This window comes from Heterodontus francisci, chromosome 5, assembly GCF_036365525.1.
Source record: "Heterodontus francisci isolate sHetFra1 chromosome 5, sHetFra1.hap1, whole genome shotgun sequence".
Classification (NCBI taxonomy): Eukaryota; Metazoa; Chordata; class Chondrichthyes; order Heterodontiformes; family Heterodontidae; genus Heterodontus; species Heterodontus francisci.
In genome coordinates this window covers 195,794,461-195,822,410 of record NC_090375.1, presented here as the reverse complement: position 1 = coordinate 195,822,410, position 27,950 = coordinate 195,794,461, and the positions used below count along the sequence as shown (strand labels likewise).

General features: G+C 42.1%; 1 protein-coding gene across 1 annotated transcript in view; it reads right to left on the bottom strand.

Annotated features, from left to right (window-relative positions):
* LOC137370228 (eukaryotic translation initiation factor 3 subunit E) overlaps positions 1 to 27,950 on the bottom strand; it is a 145,158-nt gene that overhangs the window by 56,353 nt on the left and 60,855 nt on the right. Inside the window, exon 9 of the mRNA XM_068032587.1 lies at positions 11,980 to 12,081. Within this exon, the coding sequence (XP_067888688.1) occupies positions 11,980 to 12,081 (102 nt within the window). The remainder of the gene's footprint in view (positions 1 to 11,979; positions 12,082 to 27,950) is intronic.

Genomic DNA, 27,950 nt, shown 5'->3' with positions numbered 1-27,950 from the left:
GGTAGATGTGAAGAAGATACTTCCACTTGCAGTTGAGACCAGAACAAAGGGCTGTAAACACAAGACAGTCACTAATAAATCCAATAGGAAATTCAGGAGAAATGTCTTTACCCAGAGAGTGGTGAGAATGTGGAACTTGCTATCACATGGAGTAATTAAAGTCAATGAGCCCCTCTAAATTTTCTCTGTTATGCGCAACCTGCTTATTACAATGCACGGTACCTTTAAATCTTTTTGTGCAGTACCTTAAAGGGGACAGCTTGTGAGCATGGTACTTTCACAACTGCTGCACAGCTATGCATGTGTGCATCTTAAAGGGAACATTGCTTGAAGCAAATAGCATAGATGCATTTCAGGGAAAACTAGATAAGCACATGAGGGAAAAAGGAATAGATGGATTTGTTAATGGAAGTGAGATAAACTAGGATGAAAAGAGGCTGGTGTGAAGCACAAACATTGGCATGGATCTACTGGACCGAATGGCCTGTTTCTGTGCTATAAAGACTTCAAAAAGTGCGATGCTTTGTTTTACAGTGAATTGTCCTGTGAATATACCAGAGAACCCGGTTTGTTTGGGCTATAACTTAACAGCTCTACATCCTTAGAAACTGACAAATTTACAGAGACTGTTCCAATTAAAAATATAGACACAGGAATTTATAATAATCTAAACATCAGCACAGAATGGGGATTTGCCAGTTGTGGTCCAACTGCCCCTGCCCTTGAACCCTTGTTCAGCTTAAGATGACATTTGATCTTGACTCCCTTTATGCATTACTACAGGAGACTGACTAGCTGCAAGTTATTAGAATATGGTCAACAGTCCAAAAATTCCACTGCAACACTATCACGAGAAGCTAATTTGGAAAAGCAGAATTGAATATTATTTGGATAGCCAGTAACACAATACTGTAGGGAGCACAAATCAATAATGCCTTAAACATTAATTGTGTGGCGTCCAACAAGCATTAGTTACACCAAACAGAAATATATGACTTTCTTTTAAAAACAAAAGTCAGGTACACAAAGCAAATGAAGTTGTCTCTATGTTTCACAAAGGCATTTTATTCCTGCTGTGGTGTTTCAGCCCTGTTTCCAAAATGCTGGACACTCACTTTGGAAAATCAACTGCTGGCAGCAAGAAGCAGATATGATTTTTAATAATAAACTGAAACCAGCTGTGTTCTGCTCCTCCAATTCTGGCCTCTTGAGCAACCCCTATTTTAATCACTCCACCATTGGTGGCCATGCTTTCAGTACCTGGACCCTAAGTTCTAGAACCTCCCTAAACCTCTCCTCCTCACTTTCCACCTTTCAAATGCTCCCCAAAACCCAACTCACCTGTCCTAATATCCCCTTATGTGGCTGTGTAACATTATGTTTGATATAACTTCTAATGAGGCATCTTGAAATGGTTTGTGATGTTAATGGTGCAATATCAATGCAAGTTGTTGTTGAATGGAAACAAAAGGTGAAGAAAATATTTCTACAATTGTTCAACAGTGAAAAAAGAAAAGACTTGCATTTGTATAGTGCTTTTCATGACATCCCAAAGCACTTTACAACCAATGAAATACTTTGAAGTGTAGTCACTGTTGTAATGCAGGAAACATGGCAACCAATTCACACACACAAAGTTCCACAAACAACAATGTGATAATGACCAGATAATCTGCCTTATTGATATTGGTTGAGGGATAAATATTGGCCCAGGACACCAGGGAGAACTCCCCTCTTCCTCTTCCAAATAGTGCCATGGGATCTTTTACATCCACCTGAGGGGCAGAAAGGGCCTTGGTTTAATGTCTCATCTGAAAGGCTGTACCTCCAACAGCGTAGCACTCCCTCAGTACTGCACTGGAAGCGTCAGCCTAAATTTTTGTGCTCAAATCCTGGAGTGAGACTTGAACCCACAGCCTTCTGACTCAGGCGAGCGTGCTACCTACTGAACCACAGCTGACACACTAACTTAAATGGAGATCTGACAAGTGCCTACCAATACCACAACACCACCTACATTGTAAAAACACCTAACTTATTTTGAACCATTGAAAACCTTGCTAATTTAACCTTGCCTCTTAAATTCATAGTGGAGAAATGCTAAACAGAACATCCCACACTTCATAAATCACTGCAGACCGAAAGGCGAGAGGGCTATCCACTGAGCCATGGCCAACACCAAATCAGACTGACCAAGAAGATTCCAGGTTCAGGTTCCAGACCTGGCTGAACTCAGCCAAGTAGCAGCAGAGGTGCTACAACTGGTGTCAGCATGTCTGTCTTTGGGCAAGGGAAAGCAAGATGATATTAGGTGATATTGGTTAATGGATGCAATTGTGCATGGACGTGGTGGGAGTGGCTACAATTCTCCTCGCTGCTGAATTACCAGCTGTGTAAGCACAAAAGCAGGATGACCACTTGAACAAAGTACTGGAAGACATACTACAAAACAAGGAGGAAAATACTGCAGATGTTGGAAATCAGAAATAAAAACAGGAAGTACTGGAAACATTCAGCAGGTCACAGCATCTGTAGAGAGGAAAGTAGGATCAATGTTTCAGGTCAATGACCTCATCTCAGAGATGTTACCTATGATCTGTAAGGTTATCGGCCTGAAACATTAACCCCACCTCCCTCACTTCATAGATGCTGCCTGATCTGAGCGTTTCCAGTATTTCTTGATTTTACTTATGAAACCATACACCAGCAAGTAATCAAAAGCTTCAGGACAGAAGAACAGGTGGAGAGCAGAGGAACAGAAAAAATAGCTACAATCTCATGAAACAGTGAAAACAAGGCCAAGGATGGGACATGTTTTACTTGGGCACCCAAAGCTACTGAAGCCACTGCATGTAATTAAAAGGGAACACTCCAACAAAATGCACCTAGATGCCGACCTGACCTGTTGGCTAGAGCAATAATCTAGCTTACAATGAGTCACCTTGTCTCATAAACCAGTGGTAACCATTTCAAACAATTCAGAAAAACTGACAAAACTGGTGCATTGGCTGTTTGCTAATCACAAGATGTAAAGCAGCATCTAGATATCCAATCAGTGATGGCCTCAACACACTAAAATGACACCCAGCAGATAGACATTCACTAAATATCAAGCCAAAAGAGGTACATAGGACTTAGACACAGTTCAGGTCACTGCAATACAAGAACAGTAATTTCATTGAAAAGTGAATGTCATTCTCCAATAAAAATTAAACCAGACAACAAATGCATGTTGTTAAGTTTAGGACTGGAATCCAGCTCTGTTTGTGTTTCTAAAACCACTTTGATGAGGATGTCATTTGATAGAGATTAAATTACTATCTTTGCATCTCAGTGCTGGTCGTCATCCTGTATGTACCATTCCCTCCAAAATATTATGTATGGTAGAAAAACAAGTGCACCATTACTTTTACTTTCCCATTATATGATACAGCAGTATGCCAAAATGGCAGCCTGTACGTATTAAATGGAAAAAAAATTTAGCTGGGTAATATAATGTCGCATAATACAATTATAGCATAAAATGCTTAACTTTAACATTATTAGAACTGTTTCACTATGATATAGCCTTTAATACTAACCAGCTGTACACAGTACACAACTACCCAAGTCCAGGTACCCTAATTACCACTGCAGCACATAAATAATTCAACTTGCAGCTTCTATAATTGGCATATTGTTTGAATTTACTGTTGGAGGTTCAGGGCCTCCGTATTCCGTATAGTGGCACACACCACTAACAGGATGCTGCCGTCAGGCCAAAAAGACGTCCTGTCGATCACACAAATGAGTAATGTGATATATGAATTTCAATGCCAGCGTGAAGCTATGTAGAAAGGCCGTACGCCCCGAAGACTGGCAGATTTTTTTTTTATTCGTTCATGGGTTGTGGGCGTCGCTGGCCAAGCCAGTCCTAATTGCCCATGAGGAGGTGGTGGCGAGTTGCCTTCTTGAACTGCTGCAGCCCATGTGGGGTAGGTACACCCACATGCTATTAGAAAGGGAGTTCCAGGATTTTGACCCAGCGACTGTGAAAGAAAGGCAATATAGTTCCAACAGTGAAAGAACAGCAATCCAGTTCCAAAACAATCGTATCAAACGCGTCCCTTCCGCTGTTTGCAACAGACAAGGTACAGGCCGTACCCAACCAGCCCGTGCTTGCAAAACACAGTGTCCAACATTAGATGTGATTCCGAGATTGGACAACATTTGCTAAATAATCCTCAGTGTGCTAAGAATTATGCTGACAATCAATTTAAGATTGTAAGGTTCGCCATGTAGCGCATTTGCGCCTACTGGAAGCTACATATATTAATACACAGGACCCTGTTCTTCGCAGACAGAAAGAACAAGTACAAACATTGTGCCTGTTTCAGCTAAACAAAATAAGTGACAGCCATTCACTGGTTCATTCCTCAGGGCAATGCTTTGACCAATCAGAGTCAAGCTGCCTGGTTTAAATTTCAAAGCTTGGCTGTTAACTGTCAGTCACCGTAAACTGGTGCATTCTCCATGGCACTGCCTCTACCAATCAGAGTTCACTCGCCAACCAATCAGTACTCTCTTCTCATACAGTATAAGGTTGTTGTTTTCCCTTACATTGGTATTCTTGCAGATTGTCCTGACGAGAGCAAGATGAAAAGCTTCCGACAACACGTCTCTATTTTCAGCAATACTCAAGTTCTGTGCTACCAAACGACTATTTGTCAACCATAACTAATTTTTAAAACTGCACTGAAAACAGATTCCACCCCAGAACTACAAGCTTTTTTTGGGGGGGCGGAGGGGTGAGTGGGTGTGAGTGTTGAGAAAAGCAGATGACACGGGGAGGTAGGAAGGATGCTCCTGATCACTGTAATTAAGAGGAGTTGAAGCACATTTGATTCTGGTCAATTTGTGATACTAATTTTGCCAATGCCCTGTGACTGTGATGAAATAACAATAATTCCATGCAATTAAAAATGTACTGGATAGGCAGCAGTGGCAGAAATGCAGCTTTTTGGTTCAAATGGGTAACAGGCCACTTGGGCATCATAATTCATGACATCCTATTCACTACTCTACCCACCCTAACCCCACAACACTAATAGTTTTTAACTACTCCCCACACAACCATTATAAAGCAGGGGCTTCTAAATTATGGCCAGGGCCCATCATGCCCAGGCAAATTTTCAGTTAAATTCCTTAATTCCTGGTTAGTCTTGTTTGAATTTTGTGGTCCTGAAGGTTTGGAAAGGCTTCTTTTTAATGTCACAGAGACACTCAGCAGGGCAGGCTGAACTGTGCTGGTGAAGCACGAGAAATATGAAGTCATCTACCCTTTCCAGAGGCTCACCAGCCAAGCAGACACTCTGTTTCATATTTCCAGTATTTATCATTATATTTTCTATTTTTTTTAGTGCTGTTAGGCCATTGGCAGATAAGTCCTAAATCAAAGCACCTGTATCTGTGCGTAACCACAGCCTGAGTGACATGCAAAGTAATGGGAAAGTCGCCAGGCTTCATGACCTGTACAGAAGCAAACACCAAGATAAAAAGCTTCTTATAAACCAGACTTCCTGGCATTTGGGTGTAATGGAACTTTAGTTACTAGTGGATTGGTTAAAACAACCTTTGAGCCCTTTTTTTTCCAATTGGGGCATACTGAAGCAGAGGGAATGGGAGAAATATGCATCATTCACTTTTTGAATTCCCAAATTTTTTAGTAACACTGCAATGCTATCTATTGCCCAGTTTTCTAAACCATTCTGCTCAATTAGTTAGTTTATGCTATTTTGACTGCAGTGTTATGGTAACTGGATCCACAATCATTGGAGATTCCAAAGGGCTAAAAATGTTGACCTTGCCAGCAACTCTCCCATCCCATGAATGATCATCATAAATTCCCACTTTATTACATGGGATTCCAGGATCTTAATCAATGTTTCCGGCTCCATTTTATGTGATTCCATTCACCTATAATTCAGACCACTGGTTTCAGATGATGGAGTCTCACGGAACTACAAGATTTCCCACGATCACTACCGGGGCTTTTAAGGGTTACATTGTGTGGCTGCATTTATTCGTCATGAGAAGTGCAAATCAGCTGCCTTGCTTACAGCAGGTTTGATGGTTTCGATGAAGTTTAATCGTTTATAAATGCACCCAATTGTTGTCAAGCCCAAAAGAATAAAAAAAGGACTTGCATTTCTATAGCGCCTTTCATGACCACTGGATGCCTCAAGGTGCTTTACAGCCAATGAAGCACTTTTTGAAGTGTCGTCACTGTTGTAATGCAGGAAACACAGCAGCCAGTATGCGCATAGCAAACTCCCACAAACAGCAATGTGATAATGACCAGATAATCTGTTTTGGTGATATTGATTGAGGGATAAATATTGGCCAGGACACTGGGGAGAATTCCCCTGCCCTTCTTCAAAATAATGCCATGGGATCTTTTACATCCATCCGAGTAGATGGGCCTCGGTTTATCATCTCATCCGAAAGATGGCACCTCCGACACTGCAGTGCTCCCTCCCTCAGTACTGCACTGGAGTGTCAACCTTGATTTTTGTGCTAATAAATATTTTAATTGATGAATTATTTGTTACATTAGGTAACAAGGACATGCAAAGTTTTAAATGCACTTCATGCTAATTAAATCTCAACGCATTCAATCTAATTTGCTCCCCAACTCAAGTCCTTGGGCATCTTTCCCATCTCTTGTTCAAAAAAATAAACTCTGAATTACCATGGAACAGAAGTCAAGCAACAAAAACTCTCTGCTTAGATAACAACCTCGATGAAGTAAAATGTCGCTGTCTACATGCCATACGTGCAGTGTGCTTTGCCGACACATTGCTGTGGGGGACAATTCTTCAATCCTAAATGGAGCATCCAGCTCACTGCAAATCCAGCTGGACCGATATAGCCTGCTGATGAATATATAACTGGAGTGATCTTAACATAGCAGTGCTGGATTCCAGATTTTTCACTCATCTACTCTCCCAGTTTCAGATATATTTTAATATAGAAAAACTATTTTGCTGAATCTTCTACAGGGTCGCGGGGGAGGCTGTCAGTGTTGGAAATGGGATACATTTTCCAGTTGCATACAACTGTGCCAGAAAGTGTTCACAGGTCAGACTCAAAGCAAAAGCTACCTTGACATTGGCCCCACAACGTGCCTTGGCTCCAATCACAGACCGTTCCAGCCATTCTTACGACCAGAGCGGCAACTTGTAGCAAACAGTGGTGTTCAGTTTAGTTTCGTTGGCTGATGCCCATCATAAGCTGGCTTCACTACTCTACTTCATGGCATGTCCAATCCCCAAGACAATGAATTGAGCAGATTTCCCTTTGCTTTCAACTGGGCAGGATTCAAACTCATCACCAAGATCAAACAACGTGCTAACTTGCTGCCCTGAAAAGGGCCTCAACATGCAAGGATAGGACCTGATCCAGTTTGCAAAGGATAAAACTTGAGAGAATTAGAAACTACAGCTCAAGGGTGCAACACAATGCAACCAAATCACTTCATCCAGACAAATTAACGGTAAAATCATAGCTACCACTATCACATAGTAAAGGCTGCAACGATCAGTACAATCCAATTACAGCTCAGTACTATCCTCAGGTCGCTTGGTCAGGGTCATGAACTCGGCACATTAGAATCAAGACATCGTGCGGTGTGTTTTCCCCCATTCCTCTTCTCAGTTAAACTGCATCTCTAGCTGTGCAGTGGGGTGAACTGAACGGTATAGACTACATCTGTCGGCTCAAATCAAAATAATTCCCAGTCTTCCATGGAGTGGTTCCTGTTGATACAGAGAGCTACCACTATATCTAGCAGGTGCCCAAAGACCTGGGCTGAAAGCAGCTTCTTCGCATCTGAACAACAACTGGTATGATCGCAATAGGCTGGTACTGATCCCAACATCAGAGCGACCAATCATGGGAAGTCTGAGTCTGTTTAAGTGCTTTGTCAATGATTTTCTTCTGTTTTGTTCATGGGATGTGGCATCACAGGCAAGGCCAGAGCTGCCTTCTTAAACCTCTGATGTCCATGTAGTGAAGGTGCTCCCACAGTGCTGATAGGGGAGAGTGTTCCAGGATTTTGATCCAGCAACAATCAAGATGGAAATAAATGGAAAAAACATGAAGAGGGCTACATCCTACAGTGGATGAACACAGCCTAAATGAATGATGAACAGTCAAGGAATGGTGATATATTTCCAAATCAGTATGGTGCATGAATTGGAGGGAACATTGGTGGTGTTCCCATGAACCTGCTGCCCTTGTCCTTCTAGGTGGTAGAGGTCGTGGATTTGGAAGGTACTGTCGAAGCACCCTTGGTGAGTTGCTACAGTGCACCTTGCAGATGGTACACACTGCTGCCACTGTGCACTGGTGGTGGAAGGAGTGAACATTTAAGGTGGTGGATGGATGTTGATCAAGAGGACTGCTTTGTCCTGGATGCTGTTTGGCTTTGAGTGGTTTGAAAGTGGAAAGTGGAGAGTATTCTATCACACTCCTGACTTCTGCCTTGTAGATGGTGCACCAAGTTTGGGGAGTCAGAAGATGAGATCACACATAAAACAGCCTTTTATAACCCAATTTCTAAGATGCAACAAAACCAGAATCAATGTGCGTCAGCATTATAACAGAAATGCAATCAGCCCACCCAGATCTCAAGCTCCTATTTTAACTCTTTAGTCTCCCCTCCAGCCAATATGCTTTTGACTCCTTGCAGAAGGAACATCCTCAGCAATTTCTAAAAAATCTTTCCACCAAGTCGGCAGTGTACAAGTATGTAAAATTTATCCTCAGATCATGCCTTCAACTCAATCAGCTGTAATGATTTTGTAAAAGAAAACAAATGCTGCATACAAACTATGAATTTCCTTTGCTATCTTTACATACATTGTACCTTCTCCCTCTTGATCACTTTCCCCTCCCAGTGAGAATAAATTCAGCTTTTTAAACTGTCTCGATAACTCAATAGCTACCACCTGGAATCACCTATGTTGCCCCTAAAACTGCCACACTAGCTATATCCAGAGATCACTCCATATATGGTTTGTGAGCTAATATTACTTCTGAGGTGACAGCAAAATGTGAATGATATGTATAGTTTAATTCTTACTAGTGTCATTTATGGATGAAATATGCTAAGTGTTATGCTTTGCAGCTGGAGTTATGAGCTGCTCTGACCAGACAGAATGTTACTGGCTGGTATGGCAGTCCCCAGCATGAGTTCTGCTCCTTAGATCTTCAAAATATTTTAAATATTTTGAGTGCTGGTAAACAGAACACGTGGAATCACTTTTGCTTCACTTACTGTCCGCTCTGCATTTTTGGAAAACCAAATGTTCTTGATAACTCAAACTCAGCACTCTGAATCCATTAAAAGCAGAGTCTCCTGGGGCATCATTTACTGGTGTTACAATTTTTTTAATGTCTTAATTTTAATTTTGTTCGCCATCATTACAGTGCTGGTTACTACACTTGTGAAATAAAGGAACAGTCAACCATTTACAAAGCCCAATTCCAATGGCTTTCACTAATCAAGACGTTCATTAACCAAATAGCCCCAGTGGATTAAAATAAAAACATGAAATGCTGGAAATACTAAGCAGCTCTGGCAGCATCTGTGGAGACAGAAGCAGAGTTAACGTTTCAGGTCAGTGACCATTCATCAGATGGGTCACTGACCTGAAACTTTAACTCTGCTTCTCTCTCCACAGATGCTGCCAGACCTGCTGAGTACTTCCAGCATTTGCAGTATTTTGCTTTTATTTTAGCCCCAGTGGATTACTGCTTCACCTTCACCACGAGTTACTGAGGGTGAAGGCGGCAACCCAGCACCACCTTCTCAAAGGCATCCGGGGATGGACAATAACTCATGGCCTTGCCAGCGATACCCGATCCCAAACATTTTTTTTTTTACACACTGTAGCATGTAGCCAAATGTTGCGGAATTTTGTCAGCTTTCGTGACATTCCAATTATAAATTCACGAATTTCTAGTATTTAAATTGAATTTAGCTGTCTCATCTAGACCTGAACACCCCCGAATGAGCATGCAGTGGAATGGAGGCAGGGTGGGGGGAAGATGATAAATAAGTACATGGGAATTACACACAGAATTTACATCATCAAAACAGGCCATCTGACCCAACTGGTTCATGCTGTTATTTATGTTCCACCCTTCTTCATCTCACCCGATCAGTATAACTTTCTATTCCTTTCTTTCTCATTTACATATCTAGCTTTCCCCTAAATGCATCGATACTATTCACCTCAACTACTCCTGTGGTAGCGAGTTCCACATTCTCACCACTGACAGGGTAAAGAAGTTTCTCCTGAATTACCTGCAGGATTCCTACTCGCACAACAGGAAGGTGGGAGGTTTTTTTGTGTCGAGAGACAGTTGTACAGAGAGATACACATCCACAAGGGAAAAGATATTTGCTTATCACAAAAGATATTCAGGTCTTCGACTATGATTTCATTGGTAGCTAAAACCACCATTACTCACCATAATTTTCCAATAAATTATCTTGACAAAGTTAAAGTCTAGTTTAAGCATGTGAATCAGATTAACCAAAATTGGTCCAGTAACGAAAAGGATTTGCATTAATACAATTTAAATGAAATTTCCACATGCTGAAGCACTAATCACCGACACTAACCTCATGTAAACTCTACGACAATTATTGTCAAGCACCTTGCCTTTCCAGGCTTAAAGAAACATTTTAAATACCACACAAAGTTTTGTAAATAATTGCAATTACTACAAGATTTTTCGACAACTGTAGCCTGCAGCAACTGCTATAATATGGCCAAAAAAGCTCACAGTTTACAGTAAATAATCAGATGGTAGAAAAGTCTCAGGTCATGTGTAATTTCATCCCACCTGTGGTAATTTATCCTTAAGTCAGTTTTCAACATTATCTAACTATAGTACCTTTGGATCACTTTTCAATTCTAATTAAGAAAAATGTTTGCATTTATATATTGCCTTTCATAACCTCAGGATGCCCCAAAGTACTTTTTGAAGTGCAGTCACTGTTGTAATGTAGGAAATGTGGCAGCCAATTTGTGCACAGCAGGATCCCACAAAAAAGATAAAGACCAAATAATCAGTTTTAGTGATTTTGAGTTAAACAGTAAACAGGACACCAGGGAGAAAATTTCTTGCGCTTCTTTGGTATAGTGCCCTGGGATCTTTCACATCCACCTGCGGGTGGCAGACAGGGCCTCGGTTTAATGTCTCATCCCGAAGACACCACTTCCGACAGAATTTTCCCTCAGCACTGCAATGGAAATGTCAACTTGGAGGCAAATCCCACTGCAGTACTTACTGGTCCCGGTAAACTGAAGTGCAGTGTTTCCATTTACATTGGCATGGACATTTCATCTCTAGGCTGTGCTGATCGAGTCTAGCATTCTATTGTAGAATACTCATACAGCAAATGATTATGTGCAAATCAACTAAGAACGCGATAACCTTATGTTACCACACACTACCATAAAACTGAAGGAATTTAGTTCTATATCAAGTCGTTCAGGCACCCCAATCCTTTACACAGGACACTGGATACTTCAGTCTATTTTAAGTTGGGCAAAATTTAGAAGTCCCTCCCAAGCATTGCTGAGTGAAGTGCAGTGAGGTTGTTAGAAATTCATTCTGGACAAGGGATTGGACACTGTCCATTTTGCCTGCCTGAATTGCATCCTCCATCAGTCAAGTATAGCCACTGGCACCACAGCCAATAGGGGAAATCTAACTCAAAGCGTTTGGGAAGGGTGGGGAAAGGAAAGCTAGAGGTGTCAGCTTTGCCAAAAACCAAAGTGCACAATAATTCAGTGATGCGCCTTTTGTAAGGGCATTGAAAGAGACAACTTTTAAATGACAACATTATTGCTGACACTGAAATTTTCATGGCAGTGCTCAAAAGACTAAAAAGTTCAACAAATGCTGAAACAAACAACTCACCGATTCACACTCTCGCAGCTTCTTCTGAGCTCCATCAAAATCGAAATTCACATACAGGCATTCCACAAATTCTGTGATGGGGTCCTTGTAAGTATAAGATTCCTACAACAATAATCAAGAAATAAATTCATTTGAGAAGGCACTTGAAAAATAAGTGATTAACCAAGAAATTGAGATTTACCATTCGCTACGCTATAGGTCTCTAACAAGACTTTTCATTAAACTCCCCAAACTAAAGGGCAATGCCAAAAGATTACATTTGGCATGACAGATTTTGCATGGTACAAGGTTCCTTGAGTACAATCAATTTCTTTTCAGACCCACTAAGGATAGGATAAGAAAAATTAATTGATCTAGTTCATATGAAACATATTCTGAGATGATTTAGTTGGCAGTTCATAGAGTAAAAGCTCACACACAAGTTAATTGCTGACTATTAAAATATTAACTCACACTCAAATTCTAAACAGTTTACGAGTTTCAGCACAGTTACTTCTAAATACAGAATGGCAGTTAATTTTTTTTCCCCTTACTTGTTCAGCCTATGAGTAGGAACCCTAAAGCATGGAATTTTTTTCGTATTTAAGATCATTCTTGATTATACTTTTATTTGCCACAATGACTTCAAATCAAGAAAATCTTAAAACAAAAAGAAAAACTGGGACAGGGAGGGTGAATTCTGATTCTCCAAAGCTAACCAATTTGTAGACTACTGGCATCCCTAAGTCTGCTCAGTGAGTAGCTGAGACGTATAGCAAAGACCCCAAGTTCAATCAGACTGTTTTAAGTTAGCTAGTTCAGCAGCTGAAGTTACAAGCGATCACTAATCTGGAGGGGGGGGGGGGGGGGGCTGGAAAAGGGGAAATTGCTATGGCTCCCACTCCTTATGGAAATGCAGCGGTCTGGACGTCACGATTGAGGCTTGGCTGAAACACCAACATGCGGGTGAAAAGAATCACTCCCTGGGCTCAGCCATATGTAATGACCATTTGGGTGGATACTAGTGGGTGTCTGCTACCTTCCAGGGAGTCAGTGTCATCAGAAGAGGAAGGAAAAACTGGCGATAGGAATATGCCAACCATCTGAGATGAGTAAAGAACACATCCGGCAGATGCACGATGGGCCAAATGGCCTCATTCTGTGCTGTATAATTCCTTGTTTCAATTTCAGGAGGAAAACTGAATTTCATTTGTAGTTTTAACACAAAAATATTAACAACAGCACCAATTGGATCACTTGAGACATACATAACTAGACAGTGCTAAAAGGGCAATTCATGTCAGAACATGGACTGTGCAGTTGCCCAATGACTCCTCCTCTCCAGTGGTATCACAAGTTCTCTTCAGTCACAAACATTCAGCTTACTAATCACATCCTAAATACACGGTTACTAACAAACTGCAATACTTCCAAGGAAAGGAGATAAGTGTATCAATACTTTCTGTGCTCTACAAATGCCCAGTGATACAATAAAGTAACTGACAAAACAGGCGAAAACCCATCTTCAACTCCTGGACTAAGCATGCTAGAAATCCATGCAAATCAGATTTCATTGAGCTGATCTACTCTATTCCACAGAGCTCCTCCACAACATCAGAGAGATGAAGAGTCAGGTTATCAGTCTTCTACAACACCATAAATGAAGTATCACTGAAGTATAAAACTTCAGCCAGAACTCTATAGTTATGCCAGAATTTAAGAGTTGCTGCAGCTGCACTTCATCAGTTAGGATCTCTGTACTAAAAAAATTCATAAAACTTCCAAAAGCAGTTCTTGAGGAATTTTCTCCCATGGTGTTGTCACCTGGGATTCTAACTTATTTCCATTGTTTAATTCTACAAAAAAAAACTTTCAAAAGACAAGACTATTGGGTAGCATGAATTAAAGATGAAATGATCAGTTGGCTCGGCTATTTATAATTTGTTGTGATAGCACAAAAAGAATGGTTATACATTTCCAAAACAAGGATAGCATACATAGAGTAGGAATGGGAAAGTACAAGACTACCTCTGAACTTTATAATGTAGGAGTAAACTTAGTGCTGCCTGTTATGCATCAGAAAACATCAGAGTTGTAGCAATGAAAATCAAGTCAACACGACGCCCAGACACTGAGTAACAATGACAATTGTTTTCGCACAATTTCCAGGGTATCAAATAAGCAGAAAAAAATCAAAATTGTTACAGATGAGCTCAGTTTTGATGCAAACATCTGTTTAACTTGGCTGAAAACTATCCTTTCTTGTCCCAGCCCATCTTTGGCATTGAAAATATTGTCCACTTTCTGCCAGCCCATCAATAAATCTATCCTTTCCTTCACTACCCAACAGATTCAAGCTTCATAAAGTTGTTCTTCACCAGGTTTTTCTTTTACATCTTCAACAACTGGTATTTATATTGTGCCTTTAAATGTAGAGAAACACCGCAGGACACTGCGCAGAGGTTGTAATCAGACAAAAGACAGACAACAAACCAAGGGGAAAATATTAGGAGAGTTGAAGGGGAGGTGGTGGCGAATGGAGAACCAGTGGCATAGTGGTATGGTCACTGGACCAGTAACCCAGGGTATTGCTCTGGGGACATGGGTTTGAATCCCACCATGGCAGAAGGTGGAATTTGAATTCAATTAATAAATCTGGAATTAAAAGCTGGAATTAATGATGGCCATAAAACCATTGTCAATTGTCGTAAAAACCCATCTGGATCACTCATGTCCTTTAGGAAAGAAAATCTGCTGTCCATACCTGGTCTGACCTACATGTGATTTAGGATCCACAGCAATGTGGTTGACTCTTAACTGCCCTCTGAAATGGCCAAGCAAGCCACTCAGATGTATCCAACTGCTACAAAGTTGATAAGGACGGACCACCCAGCATTGACCTAGGCACCGGAAACACGACAGCAAACTCAACCCTGTCGACCCTGTAAAACCCCCTTTACTAACATCTGGGGGCTTGTGCCAAAGTTGGGAGGACTGTCCCACAGACGAGTCAAGCAACAGCCTGATATAGTCATATTCATGGCATCATACCTTCCAGACAATGTCCCAGACACTGCCATCATCATCCCTGGGTATCTCACCAGCAGGCCAGACCCAGCAGAGGTGGCGGCACAGTGGTATACAGTCAAGAGGGAGTTGCCCTGGGAGTCCTCACCATCGAATCCAGACCCCATGAAATCTCATGGCATCAGGTCAAACATGGGCAAGGAAACCTCCTGCTGATTACCACCTACCAAACCCTCCCCCTCAAGTTGATGAGTCAGTACTTCGTACTCCTCCATGTTGAACACCACTTGGAAGAAGCACTGAGGGTGGTAACGGCACAGAACGTACTCTGGGTAGGGGACTTCAATGTCCATCACCAAGAGTAGCTTGGTAGCACCACTACTGATCAAGCTGTCCGAGTCCTAAAGACGGGGTCTGCGGCAGGTGACGAGGGAAAGAAGAGGGAAAACCATACTTGACCTCATCCTCACCAATCTGCCTGCCGCAGATGCGCCTGTCCATGACAGTATCGGTAGGAGTGACCACTGCACAGTCTTTGTGGAGATAAAGTCCCGCCTTCACATTGAGGATACCCTCCATCGTGTTGTGTGGCACTACCACCATGCTAAATGGGATAGATTTCAAACAGATCTAGCAGTGCAAAACTGGGCATCCATGAGGCGCTGTGGACCATCAGCAGCAGCAGAATTGTACTCAAGCACAAACTGTAGCCTCATGGCCCAGCATATTCCCCACTCCACCATTACCATCAAGCCAGGGATCAAACGTGGTTCAATGAAGAGTGCAGCAGGGCATGCCAGGAGCAGCACCAGGCATACCTCAAAATTAGGTGTCAACCTGCTGAAGCTACAATACAGGACTACTTGCGTGCCAAACTGCGTAAGCAGCATGCAATAGACAGAGCTAAGCAATCCCATAACCAACGGAGCAGATCTAAGCTCTGCAGTCCTGCCACATCCAGTCGTGAATGATGGTAGACAATTAAACAACCAGGGGAGCCCAGCACATCAGTGCAAAAGATAAGGCTGAAGCATTTGCAACAATCTTCAACCAGAAGTGCCTAGTGGACGATCCATCTCGACCTCCTCCTGAAGTCCCCAGCATCACAGAGGCCAGTCTTCAGCCAATTCGATTCACTCCACTGGATTGGATACTGCAAAGGCTATGGGCCCTGACAACATTCCTGCAATAGTACTCAAGACCTGTGCTCCAGAACTTTCCATGCCCCTAGCCAAGCTGTTCCAGTACAGCTACAACACTGGCATCTACCCGGCAATGTGGAAAATTGCCTTGGTACGTCCTGTACAGGAAAAGCAAGACAAATCCAACCCGACCAATTACCGCTCAAGCATCTACTCTCAATCATCAGTAAAGTGATGGAAGGTGTCGCGACAGTGCTATCAAGGGGCACTTACCTACTCAGCAACAACCTACTCAGTGATGCCCAGTTTAGGTTTTGCCAGGGCCACTCAGCTCCTGACCTCATTACAGCCTTGGTTCAAACATGGACAAAAGAGCTGAACTCAAGAGGTGAGGTGAGAGTGACTGTCTTTGACATCAAGGTAGCATTTGACAGAGTATGGCATCAACTAGCCCTAGCAAGTCTGAAGTCAATGGGAATCAAGGGGAAAACTCTCCACTGGTTGGAGTAATACCTAGCGCAAAGGAAGATGGTTGTGGTTGTTGGAGGTCAATCATCTCAGCTCCAGGACATCACTGCAGGAGTTCCTCAAGGTAGTGTCCTAGGCCCAAACATCTTCAGCTGCTTCATCAATAACCTTCCTTTAATCATAAGGCTCAGAAGTGGGGATGTTTGCTGATGACTGCACAATGTTCAGCACCATTCGCGACTCCTCAGATACTGAAGCAATCTGTGTAGAAGTGCAGCAATACCTGGACAATGTCCAGGCTTGGGCTGATAAGTGGCAAGTAGCTTGGTACTTAGCTTGCAGCATGGGTTGGTACCTGGGATCTCGATGTAGTGGCCATTTCGGAGACATGGGTAGAGCAGGGGCAGGAATGGATGTTGCAGGTTCCGGGATTTAGATGTTTCAATAAGAACAGAGAAGATGGTAAAAGAGGGGGGGGGGGTGTGGCATTGTTAATCAAGGAGAATATTACAGCGACAGAAAGGACGTTTGAGGACTCGTCTACTGAGGTAGTATGGGCCGAGGTTAGAAACAGGAGAGGTGAGGTCACCCTGTTGGGAGTCTTCTATAGACCTCCGAATAGTTCCAGAGATGTAGAGGAAAGGATAGTGAAGATGATTCTCGACAGGGGCGAGAGTAACAGGGTAGTTGTTATGGGGGACTTTAACTTTCCAAATATTGACTGGAAATACTATAGTTCGAGTACTTTAGATGGGTCAGTTTTTGTCCAGTGTGTGCAGGAGGGTTTTCTGACACAGTATGTAGACAGGCCAACCAGGGGCGATGCCACATTGGATTTGATACTGGGTAATGAACCCGGCCAGGTGTTAGATTTAGATGTAGGTGAGCACTTTGGTGATAGTGATCACAATTCGGTTAGGTTTACCTTAGCGATGGGCAGGGACAGGTATATACCGCAGGGCAAGAGTTATAGCTGGGGGAAAGGAAATTATGATGCGACTAGGCAAGATTTAGGATGCGTAGGATGGGGAAGGAAACTGCAGGGGATGGGCACAATCGAAATGTGGAGCTTATTCAAGGAGCAACTACTGCGTGTCCTTGATAAGTATGTACCTGTCAGGCAGGGAGGAAGTTGTTGAGCGAGGGAGTCGTGGTTTACTAAAGAAGTTGAAGCGCTTGTCAAGAGGAAGAAGAAGGCTTATGTTAGGATGAGACGTGAAGGCTCAGTTAGGGCGCTTGAGAGCTACAAGCTAGCCAGGAAGGATCTAAAGGGAGAGCTAAGAAGAGCAAGGAGAGGACACGAGAAGTCATTGGCGGATAGGATCAGGGAAAACCCTAAGGCTTTCTATAGGTATATCAGGAATAAAAGAATGACTAGAGTTAGATTAGGGCCAATCAAGGATAGTAGTGGGAAGTTGTGTGTGGAATCAGAGGAGATAGGGGAAGCGTTAAATGAATATTTTGCGTCAGTATTTACAGTAGAGAAAGAAAATGTTGTCGAGGATAATACTGAGATTCAGACTACTCGGCTAGATGGGATTGAGGTTCACAAGGAGGAGGTGTTAGCAATTTTGGAAAGTGGGAAAATAGATAAGTCCCCTGGGCCAGATGGGATTTATCCTAGGATTCTCTGGGAAGCTAGGGAGGAGATTGCAGAGCCTTTGTCCTTGATCTTTATGTCGTCATTGTCGACAGGAATAGTGCCGGAAGACTGGAGGATAGCAAATGTTGTCCCCTTGTTCAAGAAGGGGAGTAGAGACAGCCATGGTAATTATAGACCTGTGAGCCTTACTTCGGTTGTGGGTAAAATGTTGGAAAAGGTTATAAGAGACAGGATTTATAATCATCTTGAAAAGAATAAGTTCATTAGCGATAGTCAGCACGGTTTTGTGAAGGGTAGGTCGTGCTTCACAAACCTTATTGAGTTTTTCGAGAAGGTGACCAAACAGGTGGATGAGGGTAAAGCAGTGGATGTGGTGTATATGGATTTCAGTAAGGCATTTGATAAGGTTCCCCATGGTAGGCTATTGCAGAAAATACGGAAGTATGGGGTTGAAGGTGATTTAGAGCTTTGGATCAGAAATTGGCTAGCTGAAAGAAGACAGAGGGTGGTGGTTGATGGCAAATGTTCATCCTGGAGTTTAGTTTCTCGTGGTGTACCGCAAGGATCTGTTTTGGGGCCACTGCTGTTTGTCATTTTTATAAATGACCTGGAAGAGGGTGTTGAAGGGTGGGCTAGTAAATTTGCAGATGACACTAAGGTCAGTGGAGTTGTGGATAGTGCCGAAGGATGTTGTAGGGTACAGAGGGACATAGATAAGCTGCAGAGCTGGGCTGAGAGATGGCAAATGGAGTTTAATGCGGAAAAGTGTGAGGTGATTCACTTTGGAAGGAGTAACAGGAATGCAGAGTACTGGGCTAATGGGAAGATTCTTGGTAGTGTAGATGAACAGAGAGATCTTGGTGTCCAGGTACATAAATCCCTGAAAGTTGCCACCCAGGTTAATAGGGCTGTTAAGAAGGCATATGGTGTGTTAGCTTTTATTAGTAGGGGGATCGAGTTTCGGAGCCACGAGGTCATGCTGCAGCTGTACAAAACTCTGGTCAGACCGCACCTGGAGTATTGCGTGCAGTTCTGGTCACCGCATTATAGGAAGGATGTGGAAGCTTTGGAAAGGGTGCAGAGGAGATTTACTAGGATGTTGCCTGGTATGGAGGGAAGGTCTTACGAGGAAAGGCTGAGGGACTTGAGGTTGTTTTCGTTGGAGAGAAGGAGGAGGAGAGGTGACTTAATAGAGACATATAAGATAATCAGTGGGTTAGATAGGGTGGATAGTGAGAGTCTTTTTCCTCGGATGGTGATGGTAAACACGAGGGGACATAGCTTTAAGTTGAGGGGTGATAGATATAGGACAGATGTCAGAGGGGCGTGGAACGCCCTGCCTGCAACAGTAGTAGACTCGCCAACTTTAAGGGCATTTAAGTGGTCATTGGATAGACATATGGATGAAAATGGAATAGTGTAGGTCAGATGGTTTCACAGGTTGGCGTAACATCGAGGGCCGAAGGGCCTGTACTGCGCTGTAATGTTCTAACATTCATTCCACACAAGTGCCAGGCAATGACCATCTCCAAGGAGAGATAATGTCATCATCTCCTCTTGACATTCAATGGTATTATCACTGCTGAATCCCCACTATCAACATCCTGTGAGGTTACCATTGATCAGAAACTGAACTGGAGTAGCCATATAAATACCATGGCTATAAGAGCAGGTCAGAGGCTAGGAATCCTGTAGCAAGTAACTCACCTCCTGACTCCCCAAAGCCTGTCCACCATCTACAAGGCACAAGTCAGCAGTGCGATGGAATACTCTCCACTTGCCCGGATGGGTGCAGATCCAACAACACTCAAGAAGCTCGAAACATCTAGGATAAAGCAACCCATTTGATTGGCAGCCCACCCACAAACATTCACTCCCTCCACATACCAACGTGCACAGCAGCAGCAGTGTACTATCTACAAGATGCACTGCAACAACACACCAAGGCTCCTTAGACAGCACCTTCCAAACCTGCAAACTCTACCTCCTAGAAGGAGGAGGGCAGTAGATGCTTGGGAACACCACCACCTGCAAGTTCCCATCCAAGCCCCACACCATCCTGACTTGGAACTATATCGCCGTTCCTTCACTGGGTCAAAATCCTGGAACAAGTAGCATCAAGCATGATGAAAGGAAGCATTACCTCATGGAAGCTAACCTGTTTCTTGAGAGAAGCTGAGAGCAGTAAGTAACTAGGATCTCCTCAAATACAAACTAAGCCAGTACCTTGAAAGAGACATAGCCTAATGGTTGTAACCGACGCCATCAGGATAATGGACAGACCAGAGACCGTTGATGCTACTAACTAAATTCAGTAATGATTGGTTTAAAGAGCAGCATTTCAAGTGTTTACTTTTCAGTGGGTTTTCAGCTTTGCTGATCTGTATTTCTGTGTAGCTTTCTGGTTACATTATTTCATTGAGCCATTGAAAAATGAGGTTTTTTTTGCTGCGGATTAAAAATGTTGCCATGTGCTGTTTGCACTGCATATTTAATGCATCATGTGCTAGAAGTAGGACTCAGTTGTGTAGATAGCAGAAAGTGCAGCATACAAAAACTGAAAAATAAAATACAGTATCCAGTGTACAGGAACTAATGTACAATATGGAGCGAACACATTCAATATAGTACTTTTAAATATGTAAACTAGAGCTAGTATACATGTATAAAGTACAGAAACATTGGGAAGAGTTCAGTACTGTGGAAAATGGCCTTCAGAAATTGGGTATAGAATGCACTGCAACAGTATTGCAAGTGCTAGCACCCATTAAATTGTGGTCCAAAAGAATAAAGTTAAGATGGGGGTTCATCTAATCAAGACACTGGGAAACATTTATCCCCCACTGTCTAAAGCCAATAATTATATATTTGCAATATAATCCCCAAATTTCCAGCACAAGCTGAACAGTTTGCGTTAGTTACTGATCGACAGCCTCGTACGCATCAGTTTGGGCTCACATGGTGGACAGGATGGCCAATGTCCTCCATCAAGGCATCAGAAATGGAAGAGTTTATAACAGTAAAATTAATTTCCTCCTCAAGTTTATTCTCTAGCTACACGCATACCAGGAACTACCACCAACTATTCCGTGTACAACTGAGTAGATGGCGAAAAGGGAAGATTGAAGACACTGGATAGGAAATGCCTGCAAAAAACCCCACCACTTTCCTTTGATAAAGCTTTCCAGATGTGGCCAAGAAAGAATCAACAGACAAATCTATCATACAGGTCAATCAAGACAAATATTGACTCTCATAATTGTACCATTACAACCTCACTATCATTGTGCATTGTCAACGAAAGCAAAGACTTTAAAATAAATACTGAATTCTGGCCCATGTATTTTCCCCATTGAGGTCTTTGCCCCACCTTCTCCCCTTTCCTTCCTGCCTGCTAAAGACTCCAATCATGCTAGATTATGCAGGAGGAGCCACCCTCACATAACAGGGTGGCCAGCAGCTGACTGAAATGAGTCCAAAATTGCTAACAAATGTTACGACCAAGGCAGAAAGAGTACACTGCTTATGCTAGTTCCACTTCGCCACAGGTCGCAATATATATTTAAATTTTTGCCCACTTACCGATCCTATCATATTCTACTTTTATCACAGAATAAACCACACAAACCAGGTTTCTTTAATGAACAAAATTATCAGATTATAAAACATTTTTTGACCAGTAATGAAGTAAAGCATAAATACAAAGACTGAAATAATAAAGTTCCCTTTTTACAGTAGCCTCTCACACACCTACACCGGTTAACTGGAAAAGGGATTTTTGTTTTTAGAACTCTATTACAGACAGAAAATAAACACTTGAGCTGAATACAGACAAGATATGTTGTGTTCCAAAACTGGTATACAGTTTGGCCTCCGAGTACACTGGGATCATTTCGAACAGTTCTTTTCAGGTGGCATTGAAAATTAATTCAGCAGGCTTTCCTTCAAAGACAGGGGACGAGATGAGTTAACAGTGGACTTCTCAGGGTCTTTTAGGGAGGTGCTGGAAAGCTAAATTGGGTTGTGGTGTTCTCTTCTTCCTTGGGAATTCTCTTCTCTCCTTGGAAGTTCTCTCCCTTTTTATAAAGTTCAACCCTAACTCAGAACAATTCAAAAACGAAACTGACAACAGGAGGTCAACCTTTTGACCACAATCAATCTTGACCTGTCACTTCTTTGTAAATAATTTCTCCAGGTGTCCAAAGTTCTGTTTTTTATTGAGCTAGAAGTCAGGTGGTTTTCCGGAAAGGCATATTTTCCTCACTAGACCTCTCAGTGCCCCTTTTAAAGAACGTTTCCAGGGACTGTTTTTCAAAGTCAGGTGGCCTTTACACGCACCCCACCCACCCCCACCACCCACCCCCACCCGCTTTGAAAACCTCAAAGTTTAACATTTCTTCAATCTTCCAAAAATGAATCCTCAAAAAAATATATTAAACAAAACAGAGGCACTGTGGTAACACAAAGAAAACTGGACTGCTGAAACAGTTACCTGCCAGCCCATAGCTGGCAGCAATTGTGTCAGACATACTGGATGTTTAATAGGCACCAAAGCATAAGATTTCCATCAATGCTCACTGCAGAGTGTGAGATCATAGTTCATATTTCACAATAAATCAGACAACAGTTATGAGCACTGTCCTCTTATGGGCACTGTAAAGAAGAACAATTAGAGAACACGTACAAGTATACTCTCGCAAGGATATGTTATAATGAGGGAACTAGCCAGACCAGCAAACATCAAATTTAACAAACTTTTTTTTAAACTTCCAACAAGATTTACAAATATAATTTTTGTAAAGCGTGTCACTTTTTACCTTCGACATAGGATAAAAACAAAAGACGTATCATAGCAAAGTTGAACTGAGCTGGCCAAATAATAGCACTGCTACACACTTCAATTTTGGCAACAATGCTAAAATAATTATTGCACACAACTCCATGAGGGGGTTATATACATGTATTTTTTCATAAAGCCAAACAAGCCAAAATCTACACTCTCTTGTTGCTAAGCTGAAATGTGTGTGCTACAGTAGAGTCAATCTATAGTGGCTAGATATCTAATACAAGTGTTTAAGATCCTCTGAAGCATGCTGAGAAGCTCTGTCTGTTTCCGTTTGCCTGATATGCAGTGGACAATCTTGCCCTATAGCAAAACAACCCACTGACCCAAGTCCATAGAGCCTGGGCGAAAGTTGGCAAGACCAAGACTTTTGGAATTCAAGAGGGTACTGCAAAACACAAGAGAACACAGGAGGTAACAATCAAATAGTTTGTCAAAACCAACGTATCGACCACTCCACAGCCATGGTAATGCTTTAGGGCATCCGATTGAAGGAACATCTCAAGCAGAGTTGGAAGAATCCCAGTAAAGCTGGTGGATTAATAGTGCCCTAGATAACTGTGAAACTGCTGGTCTGATAAAGGGTACACTTCTTTTTTTTATTAGTTCGTGGGACATGAGTGTCTCTAGCAAGGCCAGCATTTATTGCCCATCCCGAATTGCCCTTGGCAAGGTGGTGGTGAGCCACCTTCTTGGACTGACGATGGATTTCACGCATCCAACTGACCAAAAATATTTAAATTATATTTAGCCAGTTGGAAATTCTGGTATGTTTCATATATTTGACTCCATCCTTGTTACAAGATTATGCTCCACAACTGTCAGACCTTGGATCCCAAACTTTTACATTAAGCAAGAAAAAAATTCAGTTCCCCAGGTTGCTAAAAATACAAGCTAGATCTCAACTTCAACTGCTAGAAACCATACTTCCCTGGAGAGATTTTCATTTTGACAATGCCTCAACTATTCTTGCGTCTCTTCGCTACCCTGACCCACCCCCGAACTTTCTCCTGAAGGCAACAACTCGTTTTGAGTATGGTTCCATGGGCACCAGCAGCACTCTGCCAAATGGGGAAATCTTAAGTGTGGACTTAGGAAGCAAGGGCACCCAAGGCTCCTTGACCATGGAAAATATCACAGCTGCACCCTATCCCCACACACATGCACTTTATAGCAAGCGTCACTGGACAGCAATCAGCTGCAGGATCTAAGGCTCACTTTTTCCTCTCCCTATTCCAGGGGAATGTGACTTGGCTGACATCAACTAATGGAGTAGAGCTGGGATCAAACAGGAAGTTCCACTTGTAGAGTTGAGTTTTGTATCGTGCAGTGCAACAGTGAAACCAGGGGAGTTTGCTCTCCTGTTCACGTGGTAAAAACAGAAGATACAAACATAACAGATTTAGCTATGCAGAGATTGTTGCTGGGTTTGCAAATACAGCAGGAATTTGAAAATAGCATTCCAGTAAGATCACAATTTTTGGACTGATTATGAACTCTGACATAGAGGTAACCTAAGTGGCTGCAGGTGATGATAAACAGCACCATGGCTGAGAGTCAACTCTTGGCCTGCTTATATAGGTCTCAGCTTGGGCAGCAGTTGAGTCATGCAATAGGTTGCAACTGTTTTTTTAAATATAGTCACTGTGTAGATTGTATTAAAGCACATGAAATGGCTGGGTTTTGAAGATTAGGTTTGAAGGTTTACAATTAATTAAATTGCTATTGATATGCAAGCATCAACTTTGATGAGGAGGGCAAAAAAGGTTGCAGACATGGGCAACATAAAACTGCATGCGTTCTTAACTTGTATGCCAATCCAGAATCATCTTGGTCTAGTATTTTAAACTTATGGGATTTAAGCCAAATTTGAAGATGGAAAAATATTGAGAGGATAATCTAACAAACGGCTGATGAATACTGCATCAGGTGAAGGTGAAGGACATAAGTGTGATGTTACAGGGGATCAGCACAATAACAAGTGATGTAATGAGGACACATTATTTCTTGTAATATTACCCTAATAATTTAATACTCTTGTTGCTGCAGAACAGATTGACTAACGCAGACAGTATTGTGTTCTAACCCTTGTGCCATTTCTGATACACTATCTGAACATAATATAAAGCTTGATAGGGATGCAATGAAGCAATGTCACCAAGACTCAAAGGCATAGCTCTTAAAATTAAGAAATGAACTGAAAATGTTCGTGTTCTGGAAGTAGTGTTACTAACACATTCTGCAAACAAGTCCTTCAACTTCTTCCACTTTTATAATTGTTTGACAAGAAAAACTAGGATGTTTTCAATCCAAAAATTAATAAAGCTGCACCCCAGCTTTCCTCTTCAAAATGAAACTGCATAAGATATAATTCAGCAGATTAACATTCTAGCAATCATGGATTTTGTTCTTCAAGTAGGTCTCCCATTATAAAATGTTCTGCTACATGACATTTACACAGGTGCTTGAAACAACTCCAGTACAATAGGTTCCTGGTATTCTGTGTAACAGCCCCGACAACCATTTTTATCTGCAGCGCCTGTGGAAGAGTCTGTCACTCTAGAATTGGCCTTTATAGCCACTCCAGGCGTTGCTTCACAAACCACTGACCACCTCTAGGAACTTACCCATTGTCTCTCGAGTCAAGGAGGCCAAAGAAGAAAGACGAAGAAGATTTTCCATTCCATTGACCTCCAGGCCAGCCTCCCAGCTTTCACCCTCCATAAACTCCCAAGCTCTGCTGTCAGTATCCTAACTCGCACGAAGTGCCATTCACCCATCACCTCCCATGTTCACTGACCTATGTTAGCTCCTAGTCCAGCAACATCTTGATTTTAAAATTCTCATCTTGGCCTCACCCCTCTCCATCTCTGTGACTTCCTCCAGCCCCACAACCCTCCAACATCTCTGCGCTCCTTTAATTCTGGCCTTAGGCAAGCCCCCAAATTTCCTTTGCTCCACCACTGATGGCCATGACTTCAGCTGCCCAGGCCATATGCTGTTGATTTCTCTTCCTAAAGCTTTCTGTTTCTCTAATCTGTTCTAATATCTTTATATGACACAGTGTCAAATTGTGTGCAATTACATTCCTCTTCAGCACCTTGGGAAGTTTGTTACAACGTCTCGGAGGGTTGTGGAGCTGGAGATCATTAGATTCAGAGTAAGAACATTGCTGTTTCAGCGTCAGTTGCCCAGGGAGGGGGATGGAATCGGTGGCTAGGGAACTGGGTTTGTGGCGGGGATTGAAAACAATGCTTTTGGTCTTCCCAGTATTTAACCAGAGGAAATTTCTCCTCATCCAATACTGAATGCCTGACAAGCACATCAGCAGAGACAGACCTAAAGCACCTTGGAGGCTGAAGGAAAATTATTTACAAAGAGGAGCGACAATTCAATACTCTAGCATTTTTATTCATCACTGGAAATTCCACTTAGAAAATATACATGCTAGGGATTGACTAACATTTTGGGTGATTTATACAGGAGTTCCATGTATTAAAAACCTGTTGAAATACTTGAACCTGAGACGATAGCATTTCGTTCAAAGAGCAGCAACATGACAAAGCTCCTCGGAGCGCAGATTAAAAGTTTTCATCATCCTCTTTAGTGAAGCAAATCCTAATGCTTAATTTTAAGCTTTAAAATTGTAGCATATTCTCTTAATTTCATCCGTGAGTAAAGAAAAACACCACCACCAACTGCATCATGATGTGCAGCACAGGGTCTGGACTGTTGAATTGCTATTTCTCTGTCTCGCACTTTTTTGCTCATTCAATTCTCTGCTTCATGACTATTTCCCTTCACTGCCTGCTGCAAGTCAGGGAATGCTTGTACAAGAGAGGGTATCTCAGCTAGTAAAGCCAGTCTATTCCCTACAGCGATACTGGATGTGTTTCACATTGCAACAATGGTTTGAGACAAAACGGTAAGATTTCTCTATGTTGGTTCCTGCAGTTGTGAAATGGCTAGAATCAAATGGAAGTCTTACCTCAAGTAATTTTAAAATGGAGATGGGGCGGCAATATGGCAAGAAAATGCCAGGTTGATTCATTTAAGCCTTTGTTTTAATTGCTAATTAAATTATGCATAATCAAAATATTAGCAGGTATGAAAGCCCTTGATTGCATGTGAACACCTGTTCATTGGTGCAATAGGTCGTGTCCCTCACCAGCGTCCATTAGAGATGACTGACAACTATGACAGGCTTTAGTTCTGGCTGGAGACCCACAAATAACTGACATGTTGCATTCGTGTTCAACATTGAATCATTCTGAAGAAGACTTTTATCTAAAAGTTTGTCTCAAGCTGCATTGGCAATAAGAAAGGGTATTTATCCCCATATACACCAATTTTATTTTTGCTTTGTATTCCCTGTATCATTCTGTGCCTTAGTATAATTTAGCCTGTAAATAAATTTGACCATTAGTTTTCAGCAGTAGACACTGATCGCAGTGTGTTACTTTTTGCCTCGCAAAAGGGATGGGAACATTATGAGCACCCCACAACAAGCAGTGGTCACACAATAATAACTGTTAACCCTGGCATGCGATTATAAGTACACCACATATTAAGTAAGCACGTTTCATATCATAAACTGATTACTGAGAATATCAAAGCATTCAGTGAGCTCTGATCTCCTTTTCCTATAATCACAAAAGAGCATTAGGAGAATTGTGGAGCTGTAACACCTGGAATAACCCCCAAGCAATACTAACTTAAGATGACAAATCAGAGATTGCTAAAGCAGCAAGGTAATTAACAGGTAAGTGGGTTGAGGTGGGATGGTAGGATGGGGGAATGCATCAGTTTGGGTGGGGCATGAATTATAGGAAATTTCTCCTTGTAGCTAGTAGCTGGGCAATGAACACTGAAATAATGTAATCCTCACAGGATTGGGATGAAGGACCAC